This window comes from Eucyclogobius newberryi, unplaced genomic scaffold, assembly GCF_026437365.1.
Source record: "Eucyclogobius newberryi isolate DKJ021-1_F unplaced genomic scaffold, fEucNew1.0.hap1 SCAF_2, whole genome shotgun sequence".
Taxonomy (NCBI): Eukaryota; Metazoa; Chordata; class Actinopteri; order Gobiiformes; family Gobiidae; genus Eucyclogobius; species Eucyclogobius newberryi.
The window spans coordinates 4,353,153-4,371,696 of NW_027315834.1; the positions used below are offsets into that span (position 1 = coordinate 4,353,153).

Consider the following 18,544-nt stretch of genomic DNA (forward strand, 5'->3'; position numbering starts at 1 on the left):
AAGCTCATCTCTAACGCTGCTGTTCCTCACATTAAAGCTCATCTCTAACGCCGCTGTTCCTCACATTAAAGCTCATCTCTAACGCCGCTGTTCCTCACATTAAAGCTCATCTCTAACACCGCTGTTCCTCACATTAAAGCTCATCTCTAACACCGCTGTTCCTCACATTAAAGCTCATCTCTAACACCGCTGTTCCTCACATTAAAGCTCATCTCTAACACCGCTGTTCCTCACATTAAAGCTCATCTCTAACACTGCTGTTCCTCACATTAAAGCTCATCTCTAACACTGCTGTTCCTCACATTAAAGCTCATCTCTAACACCGCTGTTCCTCACATTAAAGCTCATCTCTAACACCGCCGTTCCTCACATTAAAGCTCATCTCTAACGCTGCTGTTCCTCACGTTAAAGCTCATCTCTAACACTGCTGTTCCTCACGTTAAAGCTCATCTCTAACGCTGCTGTTCCTCACGTTAAAGCTCATCTCTAACGCTGCTGTTCCTCACGTTAAAGCTCATCTCTAACGCTGCTGTTCCTCACGTTAAAGCTCATCTCTAACGCCGCTGTTCCTCACATTAAAGCTCATCTCTAACGCTGCTGTTCCTCACGTTAAAGCTCATCTCTAACACTGCTGTTCCTCACATTAAAGCTCATCTCTAACGCCGCTGTTCCTCACATTAAAGCTCATCTCTAACACTGCTGTTCCTCACATTAAAGCTCATCTCTAACACCGCTGTTCCTCACGTTAAAGCTCATCTCTAACACCGCTGTTCCTCACATTAAAGCTCATCTCTAACGCCGCTGTTCCTCACGTTAAAGCTCATCTCTAACACCGCTGTTCCTCACATTAAAGCTCATCTCTAACGCCGCTGTTCCTCACATTAAAGCTCATCTCTAACACCGCTGTTCCTCACATTAAAGCTCATCTCTAACACTGCTGTTCCTCACATTAAAGCTCATCTCTAACACTGCTGTTCCTCACATTAAAGCTCATCTCTAACACCGCTGTTCCTCACATTAAAGCTCATCTCTAACACCGCCGTTCCTCACATTAAAGCTCATCTCTAACGCTGCTGTTCCTCACGTTAAAGCTCATCTCTAACGCTGCTGTTCCTCACGTTAAAGCTCATCTCTAACGCCGCTGTTCCTCACATTAAAGCTCATCTCTAACGCTGCTGTTCCTCACGTTAAAGCTCATCTCTAACGCCGCTGTTCCTCACATTAAAGCTCATCTCTAACACTGCTGTTCCTCACATTAAAGCTCATCTCTAACGCTGCTGTTCCTCACGTTAAAGCTCATCTCTAACGCCGCTGTTCCTCACATTAAAGCTCATCTCTAACGCTGCTGTTCCTCACGTTAAAGCTCATCTCTAACACCGCTGTTCCTCACATTAAAGCTCATCTCTAACACTGCTGTTCCTCACATTAAAGCTCATCTCTAACGCTGCTGTTCCTCACGTTAAAGCTCATCTCTAACGCTGCTGTTCCTCACGTTAAAGCTCATCTCTAACGCCGCTGTTCCTCACATTAAAGCTCATCTCTAACGCTGCTGTTCCTCACGTTAAAGCTCATCTCTAACGCTGCTGTTCCTCACATTAAAGCTCATCTCTAACACTGCTGTTCCTCACATTAAAGCTCATCTCTAACGCTGGCTCTATAATACTTTAGAGCTCTACATGACACGGCGGCGTGACCTTGTGAACCTCTGGCAGAGCAGGAGACTCTAACATGCAGGAGTAAAGATGGATCTAGAATACGATGACCAAGACAACAAACCAATAAAGCTCATTCAAACTGGGCCCGTCTCCATGGCAACGGATCACATGTTCTCACACACACTTCACACACGGGTCATGAGCTGGCAGCAGCAAGTGTGGAGGAACAACCGAGACTGAACTGGGACAGAACTAGGACTGAATAAGGATCTAAACCAGGTCTAAACCAGGTCTAAACCAGGACTAAACTAAACCAGGTCTGATGTGTTTTTACATGGACCTGATATAAAGATGGATACAGTAGATGTTTGGAGTCCTGAATCCCATAATACGTGACAAACACTTGTAGTAGATATAAAGTGGGTAACGTGACATAAGTGTGATATAAAGTGCGTGAAGTGATATAAGTGTGATATTAATTGTGTAACGTGACATAAGTGTGATATAAAGTGCGTGAAGTGATATAAGTGTGATATAAATTGTGTAACGTGACATAAGTGTGATATAAATTGTGTAACGTGACATAAGTGTGATATAAAGTGGGTAACGTGACATAAGTGTGATATAAAGTGTGTAACGTGACATAAGTGTGATGTGTAACATGACATAAGTGTGATATAAAGTGTGTAACGTGACATAAGTGTGATGTGTAACGTGACATAAGTGTGATATAAAGTGTGTAACGTGACATAAGTGTGATATAAAGTGTGTAACGTGACATAAGTGTGATGTGTAACGTGACATAAGTGTGATATAAAGTGTGTAACGTGACATAAGTGTGATGTGTAACGTGACATAAGTGTGATATAAAGTGTGTAATGTGACATAAGTGTGATGTGTAACGTGACATAAGTGTGATATAAAGTGTGTAACGTGACATAAGTGTGATGTGTAACGTGACATAAGTGTGATATAAAGTGTGTAACGTGACATAAGTGTGATGTGTAACGTGACATAAGTGTGATATAAAGAGTGTAACGTGAGTGCGGAGCTTCTGTCCTGTCCGTGTGAACCTAAGACTCCTCCGTCTACTGTCTCACAGTTAGATTGGATTTGAATCCCTCAGATTAAGATGGCTTCACTCGGCTCGACAGAAAAAACAGTCTGAGCGCTCTGTCATCATGTGCGTGACCTTTGACCTCGCCTGACTGACTCTCCAGCCCTGGGCCCCGTCTGATACTGGACCAGCACTGAACCAGGCCAGTGTTTTGAATGGGTTGGATTCCACATTCGCCCTCAGTGTGTGTAATATTACACGTCATAGGATGAGCCGTCGTATATTTACAGTAAATGACAGAGGACCGGTGCAGTCAGCTGTCTGACCGTCTGTCTGACCGTCTGTCTGACCGTTTTCTGTGCAGCTGACACAACAGAGCTCGAGTCGTCTGGCTGCTGTGAACCTCTGATAATCAGAATATTTGAAGTTAATAAATAACAACTTTAATAAACAACATCTGTGGCAATAACACTAAATCTGTACATTGTGTTTTAGTCCCTCGTCATGTGTGTGTGCTGCCTCCAGAGGCCACATGTGACATCACACTCTAGTGGCCTGGTTAAAGCAGGGGCGGAGTCTGAAGTGCGGAGACCTGTTCCCCTCTCTCCCCTTTAGGCCCCTCCCCTTTAGTCTTCCAGGCCCCACCCCTTACTCGCCCCTCACTCTCCCCTTAGGACTGCAGGCCCCTCCCCTTACTCTCCCTCAAGTCCTGCAGGCCCCTCCCCTTACTCTCCCTCAAGACCTGCAGGCCCCTCCCCTTACTCTCCCTCAAGTCCTGCAGGCCCCTCCCCTTACTCTCCCTCAAGACCTGCAGGCCCCTCCCCTTACTCTCCCTCAAGTCCTGCAGGCCCCTCCCCTTACTCTCCCTCAAGTCCTGCAGGCCCCTCCCCTCACTCACCAATACATAACTAAACAACCTGAGGTAAGTTACACTTTATTGTCCCCGTAGGGAAATTTGTCCTCCACATTTGACCCGTCCTTCAAAGCCGCTGGGGCGTGTCCTCAGGAGCAGTGGTCGCCGTGTGCACGACTACACAAATAATCAACAGACTCTTTACGGGGACTGAACCGGGTCTAAACAAAGTCTAGACTAAAAAGCTGAGAAAATAAAGCCCTGAACCGTAGAACCGTCTCTACAGACAGAAGAACAATCATGTTCAGATCATATCACCCGTCACTATCAAAAGAACATTTCTCAACAATAGAAAAGCCGCATTGTCAAATATCCCAAAACTAAACCACAAAATCCTTCACAAATCTTGGTCTTCCCACCTGTAGGCGCAGCTATCGGACTACAACTCCTGTGTGATCTTCTGGAGTGTGACACATGCTGCTGGAGTCATGTGTTATGTCTATTGTGCCCGGCTGCTCCCTTAGGTGCTGTGGGCGTGTATGGTGTTTTGTGAAGGGGGATCGCAGGAGAACAAGGCCGTGACAGATGATTCCGAGCGGAGCGTTTGGCCCGGAGCAGAGCAGCCGGGCCCGGACCATATGTCAGAGAGAACCACCCGCCACAGCCAGGAAAATAAATCCCCTTTTTGAAAAACAAAGCTTGAACGTTCAATACAGGCTAATCAGCTTTGTGACAACTACGATACGCGTTTTAAAAACAAAAGATTTAGGAAATTTAACACACAAGTAATAACATTTTTTTTTTTTAAATCCCATTAATCTTTCCCATAAAGTTTGAATTTGATTTGCAGGATTGTTGCGCTCCATTGGAACCCAGGTACAAATGTAGAATGAGGGTTACATGAGAAAAAAATCTAATAATTATGTTAACAACTGCAATCATAATGTGGTTATATTATGTATCACCAGGTTCAAGCTTTTTAAAATAGTATGTAGACTTTGTAGTTCAAACTCCATGAACCTGATATCAGTGTATGAAGTTAAATCGTGCCATCCAGAACTACAGCAGGACCAAAATGAACCTAAAATGAGCCTGAATCAGGGATGGACTAGAACTAAAACCAGGGAAAAAACAGTCTAAAACAAGTCTAACTCCCAAATAAAACTAGAATTACAGCCAAGCTTCAATTCAACATTGCGGGTGAGTAATGGTGGAGATTTGGCAGGAACAGTCCATGTTTTGGAGACGTTAGACTTGCAGATGAACTCGGATTAGGAGCCAATGAAAACATGGAGGTAAAAGCTGAGATATGGATCAAACACTCAACGTGTACAACGGCAACATATGAACAAGATATTCAATTCTGACTCGATATTTTAGTTCTTGGATTCGTTCTTGATCCACGTTTGTCCTGGTGTGAATACTGTGACTTTATTAGTAAATCCTCCTTGATCCTGCACGAGTCAGATGTTTGGACACTTTAACACGGCCATTTTATGTTATGGAACTTAATAAAAGGCCAGTGTGTGAAGCAGTTTAAATGACAGTGGGGGACAGTGGGGGACAGAGCAGCTCTTCTATAGTGAAATGAACCTTCCCCCACAGAGGTCTGTCAATGGGCAATGCCTCCAATACCCACTGTAATTATTAGCTAGTAGCCCCCTTTAAAAATCTTAATCCTTAGGCCTTAGTTATTTTATTACTTGGTTTACGGATCCGCCGCACTTAGATTATTGATTTATACAATATAAATAAAATAAATTTTTATCAATTTTTTTTTTATAAAGTACCGCCGTCAACGCAATATAGCTTTAAATGAAATATAAATAGCGGTATTAAGTCAAAGATAAGAGCGTGTGAAGCAATTTTCGTACTAATCCTGCAGGAGTCTGTGACGGAGCCCCTGTGCGCGCCCCGGGAGACGCGCGCGCCCGTTTCCGTGACTGTGACGCGCAGCGCCAACTCCTTATATCGCAAATACACATTTTAAACCCGTTTACCACATTTTCTCCAGCCCGTTTTGCCGTGACTAAGGGTGCACACTTAGAAGCGTCAATTCTACCAATGCAAAACACGCTAAATCTACTGTTACACTCTCCCTCCCCCTCCTCCTCCCCCTTCCTCCTCCCATCCTCACGTGGTCTGTTTTGGGCAAACCCTGAAGAAAAAATCTTTTGAAATTGAAATTATATTTATATTTCGCCCGCCTGTTCAATATATTTCATTTAAAAATTAGCTAGCTAGTTCGCTAATGGTCTCTAAAAAGCCGTCATTCTCGGGTCTAATTCTCGTCGTTCTTCGGTCCAGTCGAGCAGAAGTTAAGGCCAGATTACAGCTCTGAAAGGTGATTAGTTCAACTGTATCAGAGAAAAGAGTGTTCTGTTGTTTATCTGATTTTCTTTTGTCAGGTACAAAGCAAATGTGTCATTAGATTCTCGCAGATCTTTTACCATTTTGATGTTTTGAACGCCAACATGTCATTTGTCATCTCACGCTGTGATGTCACCTACATACAAGGCTGCCATCATTTAGGTAAGAGAATGTGCTCAGCGAAACAACAAATATCTTGTCTTTTTATGGGAAATCGATAGTTTACACCTCTACAATGTGATAAGACTTTGACTCACAGATGTAGTAGTATTCTCTGCCTGGGCGGAACTCGAAGCCCAGGGAGAAGGGCGTGAAGAGCTGGAACTTCTCGGAGAACTTTAGGGGCCCGTTGGGGGACAGGGGCCGGTTGCACTCCCAGCGTTTGAAGCCTTTCCCGGTGTTGTCGCAGGAGGTGTAGCCGTCGTAGTTGACCATGTACAGGATGTATCGCTCGGCGCGCTCGTTGGCCATGGGGCTGAGGTAGTGCGGGCAGAAGATGTCCATGTAGTCGTTTATGCACACGTCGATGTGGTAGTCACCGCGATAGAACCTGCACACACAGAGAGAGAGAGAGAGAGAGAGAGGGTTTAACACAGGCCAGAGAGGATGGATGTAAAGGAAGCAGAACATTGGCACATGTTTTTAAGCGTTTTACTGGGAAAAGCTACTTATTCACAATGTTCTCACCTTGTTCAAATGACAATGTCTTAATTGTTTGAACACATATTTGAATGTAGGTGTTGTGACACTGGAAGGGGCTATTAACAATGACCAGCAGCTAACCATATGCGACGTGTTTTCTAATGCCGAAAGGATTACTTTCACAGGTTGCTAAGGCTACTCCATGTTTGTTTTGACTAGCAGCGGGCAGGCCGAGTCTGTCACTGCTACTTAGGTCATGAGGCCTCCCGATTGCTCTGACAGATCCCACGCAAAGAGGAAATCCATTTTAGAGTTCCACCTGCATCCATGTCCAGCCTGCCTCACTGCTCCTCAGGCTGTGGGTGATTGACAGCTCAGCGGGGGGAGGAAGTGCCTTTAGGGGGGCCGGATCAGGATGTCAGAGCGTTTGACCTCAGTTAGACACAATACAAGCGGAGCAAGTTCTCTCTCAGGCGACTTTCAGCTGTTCTCAACTTTGATTCATGTTTGTAGACATGAATTTGGACGGTTCTTCATCTGCCTGGAAGAACTGGTTCTCCTCCTGAAGAACTGGTTCTCCTCCTGAGGAACTGGTTCTCCTCCTGAAGACTGGTCCGTCTGAGGAAGTCGGATCTCTCCTTCACAGAGGAACTCCTCCAGGTTTCTACTTTTTCCCAAAGAGGTTTTGTAGTTTTTCCTGGCCGAGGTCGGACGGTCTAAGGACAGGGGACCTTGGGACATTTTTATAAAGGACAGCGGACCTTGGGACATTTTTATAAAGGACAGGGGATGATGGGACATTTGTCTAAGGACAGGGGATGATGGGACATTTGTCTAAGGACAGGGGATGATGGGACATTTGTCTAAGGACAGGGGATGATGGGACATTTGTCTAAGGATAGGGGATGATGGGACATTTGTCTAAGGACAGGGGATGATGGGACAATTGTCTAAGGACAGGGATGATGGGACATTTGTCTAAGGACAGGGGATGATGGGACATTTGTCTAAGGACAGGGGATGATGGGACATTTGTCTAAGGACAGGGGATGATGGGACAATTGTCTAAGGACAGGGGATGATGGGACATTTGTCTAAGGAGAGGGGATGATGGGACATTTGTCTAAGGACAGGGGATGATGGGACATTTGTCTAAGGACAGGGGATGATGGGACAATTGTCTAAGGACAGGGGATGATGGGACAATTGTCTAAGGACAGGGGATGATGAGACATTTGTCTAAGGACAGGGGATGATGGGACATTGCCAAGTCCCTATGAACATTGTTTAATCTGTTTTTCCCTGTCGCCCTCCGAGGAAACTGCTATTGTGAATTTGGGCTTTATAAAATAAATGGAATTGATCAGTAATGATGGAAATATAAACGGTTGATGTTTTAAAGCTGCAAAGATATTAAAATATTGCAGCGGTGCACATCTCGTACCGCTCGATGGCTGAGTGGAGAGCACACCAGCAGCAGCGTTGCGAGTTCGATTCTGGCACTGGCAATTTTCTGAATGTCCTTCTCTCTCTCATCTCGATTTCAAACCGTCCCGGTCAAAAAAAAAAAAACATTTAAAGAAAAAGCACATCTTATTAGTGCTTGTTTTTGTTTTAAGCATTTTTTAAGGCTTAAAAAGTGTAACCCTGAACACAAGCAGCGCGAGGAGACCGGACCATAACAGAGCAGTGAGTGCAGGCTGAGAGCAGGAGCAGAGCCAGGAGCAGACTGAGCAGGCCCCGGGGTGCTGAGGGCTCCAGTTTCACGTTTAACCCCGATAATCGAGGGGTGAGGAGATTGCAATATGGCATAAAGACCCACCACGCACATATGGTCCACTAATGAGGTCACGTCTGTCCACAAAGATCTGCCATAGTTCTTTAACTGGTTTTAAAAGCATGAGCTGCTGGGATGGAGCGAAGAGCAAGGGAATTTTCTATTGAAATCTAAGTTTATAATGTCCATAATTAATGAAAATGGGCCAGGTAAGACTTCACCTTAAACTGTCTTCTGATGCTGGGGAGAGCTAACATGTTTGTTTTCCAGTGAAACTCATAAATAGTATCGTGACCTTTAATATTCAACGAAAACCTAAGCGTGATCATCGTTCTATTAAGAGATTTGAAGATGATTCAGAACACACATCTGATTTGTGCAGATGAAGGCACAAAGAGGACGGTTTCTGGCAGACAAATACATCAGATTAAGAGAGCAGCGGCTAAAATGCCATTACAAAGCAGCAAACTGACGGTGCCTCTGGAGTTCACGAACATCAAGGTGTAGATCCTCCAGAGGCTTGAAGTTAAACATAAACCTTCTATTCTATATCCAATGCTCACAAGAAGAATCGACTCCAGTGGGCCAGAAATGCATGAAGACTCATTGGTTGGTGGACGGCCGCAATGTCCCAACAAGACTGCAACGTCAACAAGGAGGAGGCGGAGTCATGTTTCTAGCCAAAATCATGGGAAGAGAGCTGGTCGGCCCCTTTAGGGTCCCTGAAGGTGTGGAAATGACCTCTGTAAAGTATGTGCTTCTGACCGACCACTTTATTCCATGGTACAAAAAGAAGAACCGTGCTTTCTGTAACAAAATCATCTTCATGCTGCAAAGAACACCTGCATCATTGGCTGCTATGGGCATGAAGAAGAGAAGCTCATGGTGTGGGCCCCATCCTCCCCCGACCTCAACCCTATTGAGAACCTTTGGAGCATCCTTAAGCAATTAACAATATAAAAATGACTGAAATATTGTGATATTGTGTTGTCAAAAGTCTTACAATGTTGTGGGCCGTCAATTTCTAAGCTCCTTTCCTTAAAAGTCAAATCTATTTTGCTCCAGTGCAGATATATTGTAAAAGCAGCTCTTATGGAGAAAAAGAGACCAATGTGTGCTGTCTGCATGCCGTATTTGATTTGATATATCTTGCTTTTATTACTGTTCATTGTTGTGTGTTGCAGGTTTGTTCACCGACAATGACAATAAACCTTTTCTGAATCTGACACTCATTAGGCAAGAGAGGAATAACTTTGGATTGCTTCAAACTGGTTCTGTTTTTCTAAAAAACAAAGGGGACTACAGTCCATAGACCAAAGACATAACTGTTAGACATAAAAGTACTTTCATAGCCAAGTCAAGTCATTTGGCTGTAAAATCTCCTCTTCTGCATTAAAAAGGGCATTTGGATTGTTGTTTAAAATGTAATTAATTGAGCCCTTAATAAATGTTATTCAAATTATATCACATTATAACACAAAATGTTCCCATATTCCAATTAAATACCAGGGAAATATTATTGGAGTGGACTGTGATATGAGAATGATGTTTTTTTTGTGATGAATTGTTTCTTTTTTGTTGAAGGAGAGATGGTCCAGATGTCCTGCAGATGTGTCCAGCTGCTGCCTGACCGGCATGACTCCGTTGGACATGTGATCCGAGTTAGACCTCCTCACGCTGACCCGGCTTGGATCTTTGTTCAAGACTATTCTAGAGCAGCAGGATTTATCCCAGTCGAATTTAGAATGTTATACTGATAAAACAACAAGCGCTGCGATGATTTAGTAGCATGTGGACAGAGTAGCCTGTGGACAGAGTAGCACGTGGACAGAGTAGCACGTGGACGGAGTAGCATGTGGACAGAGTAGCCTGTGGACAGAGTAGCACGTGGACGGAGTAGCATGTGGACAGAGTAGCCTGTGGACAGAGTAGCATGTGGACGGAGTAGCATGTGGACGGAGTAGCATGTGGACAGAGTAGCCTGTGGACAGAGTAGCCTGTGGACAGAGTAGCATGTGGACGGAGTAGCATGTGGACGGAGTAGCATGTGGACAGAGTAGCCTGTGGACAGAGTAGCATGTGGACAGAGTAGCCTGTGGACAGAGTAGCATGTGGACGGAGTAGCATGTGGACAGAGTAGCCTGTGGACAGAGTAGCATGTGGACTGAGTAGCATGTGGACAGAGAAGCCTGTGGACGGAGTAGCCTGTGGACGGAGTAGCCTGTGGACGGAGAAGCCTGTGGACAGAGTAGCATGTGGACAGAGTAGCATGTGGACAGAGTAGCATGTGGACAGAGTAGCATGTGGACAGAGAAGCCTGTGCACAGAATAGCATGTGGACAGAGTAGCCTGTGGACGGAGTAGCATGTGGACGGAGTAGCATGTGGACGGAGTAGCCTGTGGACGGAGTAGCATGTGGACGGAGTAGCATGTGGACGGAGTAGCATGTGGACGGAGTAGCATGTGGACGGAGAAGCCTGTGGACGGAGTAGCATGTGGACGGAGTAGCATGTGGACGGAGTAGCCTGTGGACGGAGTAGCATGTGGACGGAGTAGCCTGTGGACGGAGTAGCCTGTGGACGGAGTAGCCTGTGGACGGAGTAGCATGTGGACGGAGTAGCATGTGGACGGAGTAGCATGTGGACGGAGTAGCATGTGGACGGAGAAGCCTGTGGACGGAGTAGCATGTGGACGGAGTAGCATGTGGACGGAGTAGCCTGTGGACGGAGTAGCATGTGGACGGAGTAGCATGTGGACGGAGTAGCCTGTGGACGGAGTAGCCTGTGGACGGAGTAGCATGTGGACGGAGTAGCATGTGGACGGAGTAGCATGTGGACGGAGTAGCATGTGGACGGAGTAGCCTGTGGACGGAGAAGCCTGTGGACGGAGTAGCATGTGGACGGAGTAGCATGTGGACGGAGTAGCCTGTGGACGGAGTAGCATGTGGACGGAGTAGCATGTGGACGGAGTAGCCTGTGGACGGAGTAGCCTGTGGACGGAGTAGCATGTGGACGGAGTAGCATGTGGACGGAGTAGCATGTGGACGGAGTAGCATGTGGACGGAGTAGCATGTGGACGGAGTAGCCTGTGGACGGAGTAGCATGTGGACGGAGTAGCATGTGGACGGAGAAGCCTGTGGACGGAGTAGCATGTGGACGGAGTAGCCTGTGGACGGAGTAGCATGTGGACGGAGTAGCATGTGGACGGAGTAGCCTGTGGACGGAGTAGCCTGTGGACGGAGTAGCATGTGGACGGAGTAGCATGTGGACGGAGTAGCATGTGGACGGAGTAGCCTGTGGACGGAGTAGCATGTGGACGGAGTAGCATGTGGACGGAGTAGCATGTGGACGGAGTAGCATGTGGACGGAGTAGCCTGTGGACGGAGTAGCCTGTGGACGGAGTAGCCTGTGGACGGAGTAGCCTGTGGACGGAGTAGCATGTGGACGGATAACATGTGGACGGAGTAGCATGTGGACGGAGTAGCATGTGGACGGAGTAGCATGTGGACAGAGAAGCCTGTGGACGGAGTAGCATGTGGACGGAGTAGCATGTGGACGGAGAAGCCTGTGGACAGAGTAGCCTGTGGACGGAGTAGCATGTGGACGGAGAAGCCTGTGGACAGAGTAGCCTGTGGACGGAGTAGCATGTGACTTATAACTTCCTATAAGTAACTGTATAAGTATAGTTACTTATAAGTATAGTTAACTGTATGAGTATAGTTACAGTATAGTTACTGTATTAGTTCCTATAACAGTAACTTATAACTTCCTATAAGTGATCTGTTCTTTTCCTCTGTATCTACCTCTGTATCTACCTGCGTTGCAACAATGAAATTTCCCCATGTGTGGACGATAAAGGATTATCTTATCTTATCTTATGTGGACAGAGTAGCGCGTGGACAGAGTAGCGTGAGGACAGAGTAACGCGAGGACAGAGTAGCGTGTGGACAGAGCGTGGGAAAGCGGGGTGCTCCTCAGGGTGCTCCACAGGGTGCTCCACAGGGTGCTCCACAGGGTGACCTGGTCTGCCCCACTGCTCCAGCCACATAAAGCTCCACAGAGGCTTGGGTTTCACTGCTCTCGTCCTGGGCTGGATTTAGCCTCAGGCTCGTGCCGTTTTACTATTTCAAATCCAAAGTAAACCTTTTCCTTTATTTATTGAGCCAGGTTAAATTGACCTTTTCACCATGTTTAAACGTTATAACGCTTCTTTCACTCATCCCATTGGAAATTCTCTTGCTTAGACTCTCAGAAATCATCTCTCGACTCGTTCTGAGCCTTTCTTCTGTCATATTGTGTTCAGAACAACTGTAGCTTAGTCGTTATTAGCTTTGGTTTGTTTTCCATGGTCCGTTCCGACTGCTGCCATTAGATGGCGTGCTAGCACCAAACTCAGAAAGGGCAGGGCCCCTGATGGAACATGTGGGTTTTATAACAGATTATTTTACAGGGGTTCCACTCATTTAACTTAAGATTTTGCTAAACATTTTACAAATTGTATCCCACTTTAGCAAGGTTTCAGGTTTATAGTTCTATTTCTTGATTGTCAATCATGACATCACACTTGGAAATTCCAGCTGCTACAAAACACAAGGGATGTCATAATATAAAATTGTATTTTATCGTAAAAAATGTAATAGTTTTTCACAATTACTGAGACCATGACCAAACAATAGTAACATCTTGTCTAACACTGTTGCTCACGCTGGTGCTAATGTGGTAAAAACAGCCAGATAAAAAAGGTCTTTACATGTGGGTTTAACCCCTCATTCGTCCAGGAGTGTTCCATTGTAGAAACATTTCGCTTTTTCTACAATTTTCTGTAGAAAATTCTTCTTTTTTACGTTTAGGTGTTTTTTTTTTTTTGACTACACATTGTACACGTAAGTACTTCATTTGAGTCTGCGCCCTTAAAAGTACTAAAACATGAGATGCCAAGCAGAGGTACAAGAGCATGTCTAAAGGACAATAATAAAATATTTTGTCCATTAAAATGAGCATAAAGAAGACAAAAGTCTCAGTCGCACAATGAGCGATACAGAGATGCTCCTGATCCTCCACAAATGTTTTCGGATGTGATTTCCTGCTGCTCTGGGTGAAGTGGTCGGCCTTTGCTATTGTAAATCTTGTGTCCACTCATGACTTTGGAAAGTGCTCTGGCCGTTTAGAGCCTCATTAGTGCGTTCCCCCCTCCCCCCTCCGTGTACCCCTCCCTCACACCCTCACCCCCCCTTCTCCCCCAACAACAACACACCGCAGCTGTGAAGGGCCCACAATGAACCATTAGCAAATAAATGCACCTTAATCCAGGGGCCATTTGTCGTGGGATTAGTGAACGGTGATTGGCTGTTGAAAGCTCTTATCAGTGAAAGAGGGAGACTGTGGTCTAATCCCCCCGCTCACAGAGAGGGCGGCGCTGTTTGCTTTCTCTGAACCCCTCCTCCTCCTAAGCCGGACACGGGGCCAAACGCCTGGGTGGACACCGGAGCGGACAACGGCGGACTGATAAGTGAGAGCAGCGTTTGGATTAAAGCGCAGAAAAGTATGAAAGAATATGTGTTATAGTTTAGTGAGACAAATGTTATCGGTCCGCGAACAAATGGGTTGGTGGTTCAAAAATAATACAATAAAAGCAAAGTGAAGGGCCTGAAGGTTGTGCCAGTTCCACAGAGCTCCATGACAACACTGGAATCACCAAGACTCGGCAACGCAACTGACCAGGCGGGTTCAAATATTGGCCCCTTCCAAAACCCTGCGTTTGATTAGCCCGGGACCATTCCAGGCGTTAGCACAGGCTTTTAAAAACACCCCGTCCAAATCATTTTATCCGGGGGTACGGGGCCCGACTAGGCGAAAAAAACGAGTAGCTTCGGCATTCTCCGGACCACGGCTTGGCAGCCAATCAGAGCCAAGCACACAAATTTCGTCGACCAATCAGCGCGCAGCATGCAAATTTTCACGTGTAAACAGTAAACTGTAATGGCGGATTATTGTCAAATGCTTCGCGGCCCGATTTAGTGATAATATTCTCTTTTTTAATAAGATTAGTAAAATGCCCGTCCACATTTTATAATAATCGTCCAAAATACAAGAAGACGGGTCTCCATCTAAAAGCCTGGTTAGCACTAATGTATTTTAAATGGGGGAGTTAGCGTTAGCCTCAAAACATCACAAACTATGAAAAATCAGGGCTGTTACGCGTCAGTAACACTAGAGCCTCGTTGAAACATCACGTTCTTGAATCTAACGTTCAATATCTCGGTTAAGATTTCGGTGTTGCACAAACATGAAAGTGGTAAAATGAACAACAAAGAGCGGAAAAATATCAGCAAATGTGTGTTCTTTTTTCACTTTTAATCAGGTCTTTTTGCAGCCTTTTGTTGTGCACAATAAATACATTCATTGAGTCAAACTTTACAACATTACAAAGTGTCCCTCTCCTGTCCCGGGGCCATTTCACAGCTTTGAGTGCCGATCCCGTTAGAAGAGGGCCCCTCCTGAGAGCTGGGGATAATCACTGCCTAAGTTATAGTGGAGCCAGTCAGGGGTCAGAACAGCAGCAGCATGGGGCCCCTTCACCCCTCCAGGCCCCCCTCACCACCCTTGGCTCCTACAGGACGGCCCGTTTAAAGGACAGACCGTAAAACCATCGTCGTAAACCTGAAGATGTTTCCTCTGGTTGTTAACAACGACAAAGAACTCTGACAAACGCCCCATTAAAATAAAATCTATATCACCAAAGCACGAAAGGCGACTGAGGAAAGGAGACATACTGTCGGCAAATGAGCAAAGTTGGTTATAAAAAGTCCTTGTGTTTTTTGTTTTTTTTACATTTAGGCCCAATCGACATTCTACACCTTCGCCTCAGCCCTACCCGTTCATTTTGTGTGTTCCCGGGAGACAAAGGGGTGCCCCATTTCTCTTTAGCAGGGAGGGGCGAGGCTAAGGCCAGGGCTGCACACCCCTTCAAAACGAAGCAAATTCAGACGCACCCCTCAGACCAAGACGTAATCAATAAGCACTTGAATGATATTTTTTGAAGTTCTAAGATTGCTCTTTAGAGTTTGTATTCGCTGTGGGCCACTACAATCTGCAGCCGCTTCCACCACAGCGCACGCCTCACTCCACATGTCCTGCTGCAGTGGACTTTACGAACGTTATTCAGTAAAGTGACAGGCCCAAGCGTCGCGTTGGGGGACATGTGATGTACGGGACAGGTGAGCGAAGCCCGGGTGCATCTGTGCAGGGGACCGCCTCTTTACACCCGGGTCTGCAGCCGAGCGAGAGAGGCAGCGATCCAACAGACGCACAGAGGAGACGTAGAGATGAAGCAGAGATGAGAGCGCTGACCCTCGTCACCCTGGACACAGACTATTTTAGCCACTCCCCTCAGGCAGGAGGCTACGGCCCATTTGGATCAGAACTTCTCCAAAATAACAGCTTCTTTCCCATTGAACACTGCTTTAAAAAGCACGTTAACAAGTCCTCATTAGTTTTGAGACTCAGAGTGACACACGTCAAGTTCTAAAATGTTACACAGCAACTTTTTCAGAAATAAAAATATGTAAATGACAGAATCGGCTGCTCGTTACAGTGAAATGTCACTATGAAGAGGCGGGGCTTATCAGTTGTGCAGTTTTAAACAGGAAGTCAATGGCCCAGTTTCTATGACTATTAGATCAATATTGCAATATTGAACAACATGTAAAATGATGATCTACTTGTGTTATAGTTCAATACAAAGTAAAAAAAAGCATAACATGTCTCCTTTAAAATCACTTTGATATGATACAGATATTCTAAAATACCAAAGTGTCAAAATATCTAAATAGTATTATAATGTGATACTTGGGTGATACAGTACTGATATCATGGTATCAATACATTTCTATCAGAATCTTTTGGTACTTTTCACAAAATTAAATTGTAGCAGCACAATTATTTTGCATATTTAGAGAACGTTTACATATTTCAAGCAGCATATTCACAGTTTAGTTAATTCAATGAAGTGTATTTTGTAAACTGAATGTGCATGAGGTGGTTCCACAAAAATGTTCCTTATAAAACACTCGTGTATGACAGAACATCATGTGTAATGTATTGATTCTCACATGTCACCATTTCAGGAGATTATCGGGAGATTATGATCGGGAGATTATGATCGGGAGATTATGATCTGGACTCTGAAGAACGCTTCCCGGCCACACTGAAGCGTAGAGGACGTGTTCTAAATGAGACACACTGTCCGGAGGAGAGTTCCAGCGGCACAAACATCTGCGGGAAGCACTGATCTGCTCAGGTCAGCTGGTTTTAGGGGTCCGAAAGTCTCCAGAACCACAGGGTGCGTTCACGCTCTTCGAGTAAAGGGTTTTAGCATTGGATTGTTCCAGTTTACTCCTATTTTTTTACATGCGTGTGAACACAGTTTTAATAATCAATGGATTTCAGTTAAAAATCTCATTAAACTCAACATGGACACAATAAATCCAGTGCTTTCTGCTTAGTGCGAGGAGAGGTTTTACAAGCCCGCAGACAGAGCGTGTTTGTGGGACACGTCACAGCGCTGGTGTCCAGGAGGCTGGAGCTGGACTTCCCATGAGGGGATTGTCCCGTCAGCACCTGGACCCGTGGACCACACCACATCAGCGTATACGGGATGAGTGCTTTATGGGCCGCGGGGGAAATATGATCTGAAAAACATGACGATCCGGACGGAATTGAATGCATTTTTTGCATAATCACTTTAAATGACGTCAAACTTGACCCGTTTTCCTGTGCACATAATGTCTCCTATGAATAACTGGTAGTTGTGCTTAATTTATTTGTATTCTTAACAAAAAACACTAACATGTCCTGCCATGTGACTAACACTTTTCTTCCAACAAGTCTAAAATTAATAAAGGTGTTTGCATAAAGATAACTACATACATTATTTACTAAAGTGACACAAAAACCAGAAGCAGCACATTTATGCTCCAGGGCGAGCTCTGGGCTTCAGGGTTCAAGGGCCAAAAGAATGATTACAGTATATATATATATATATTTTAAACATACTTTTCTGAAACAAACTGGAACATGCTTCAGTTTGATGTCCTGCTGTGTGAAAAATACAATTATAATTCTTATATTGTAAGAAGACAATTAGACAAGTAATATATCTTAAAAACATGGCAAATATGTAGTGAATTTGCTGCGTCAAAATCATGTAATTCCTGTGAAAAAACCCTTCCTTATGCTCGTTGTGGAATCGCTTTATTTTATGGAATTATATTGTATTTTGCATGACAGAATAAAGGCTGTAACACGATTGGTTTCACGCAGTTGCACATTTCCACGTCGATAAGAAGATTCTAAAAACATTGCCAGCTCTACTTTATGCTAAAACTATATTGAACGTTATGACATCACACACTCAAAACGGTCTTAAATCATTGAGTGTCAGGCTTTTTATGTCAGATGCCCTTCCCGACCCCGTCCATTTATCGCAGCAGGATGACTTTGTGGGGGCTGGAGGTCTGAACTGCACATGGGGAGTTGAACCGGCGACCTCTCTCCGGAGGCAGGGGAAGCAAGCGCTAATGACGAGTCTTATCACTGCACTTTGAAAAGCACTTTGACCTCCAGCACGAACCAAGGATGTGTTGTTTTGTAATATGAATAGTAAATATATGTGCATGAATACTATGAACTATGCATTACAAAAATATTAACAAAAGGGATTAAAAACAGCTTTTTAATGGAGACATTTGAAGTAAAGATATTTTTGCACTAGTATTGATACCTCTTTCAGTATTAATGTATTTGGTATTGCTCTGACCATCAATAATTTCTTTATTTACCACATGGTTCTGATAAGGCTAAAGATCACTTAAAACTGTTCAGGAAAGGACCCATTTTGTCCCATTTTTAGTATTGATACGTCCATTGAGTATCTAGTTTCAATATTCATTATAGCAGCAAGTTTTCAATACTTTTGAAGCCCATATTGATGGCCTCATTGATGCTTTCTGGACCGTCCCGAATGTCTGTTGAACTAATTAAACTGGGTAAACTCCGGAGTGAGTTGTATTTATGGACTCAGCGGTGGTCCGGTTTACAGGTGGTCAGTAAACACAGCGCAAGGCCTTCATGGTGAATGGAGCCGATTTGAGACTGTGTTAAACTTGTGCGCGTCCATCATTCGGACACCGA

The 18,544-nt window shown here is 44.9% G+C and overlaps 1 protein-coding gene across 1 annotated transcript in view; it reads right to left on the reverse strand.

The window, feature by feature from the left end:
• Positions 1 to 18,544, reverse strand: part of LOC140367336 (ephrin-A5b-like) — a 76,933-nt gene that overhangs the window by 6,299 nt on the left and 52,090 nt on the right. The window contains exon 2 of the mRNA XM_072453766.1: positions 6,193 to 6,485. Coding sequence (XP_072309867.1) covers positions 6,193 to 6,485 — 293 coding nt within the window. The remainder of the gene's footprint in view (positions 1 to 6,192; positions 6,486 to 18,544) is intronic.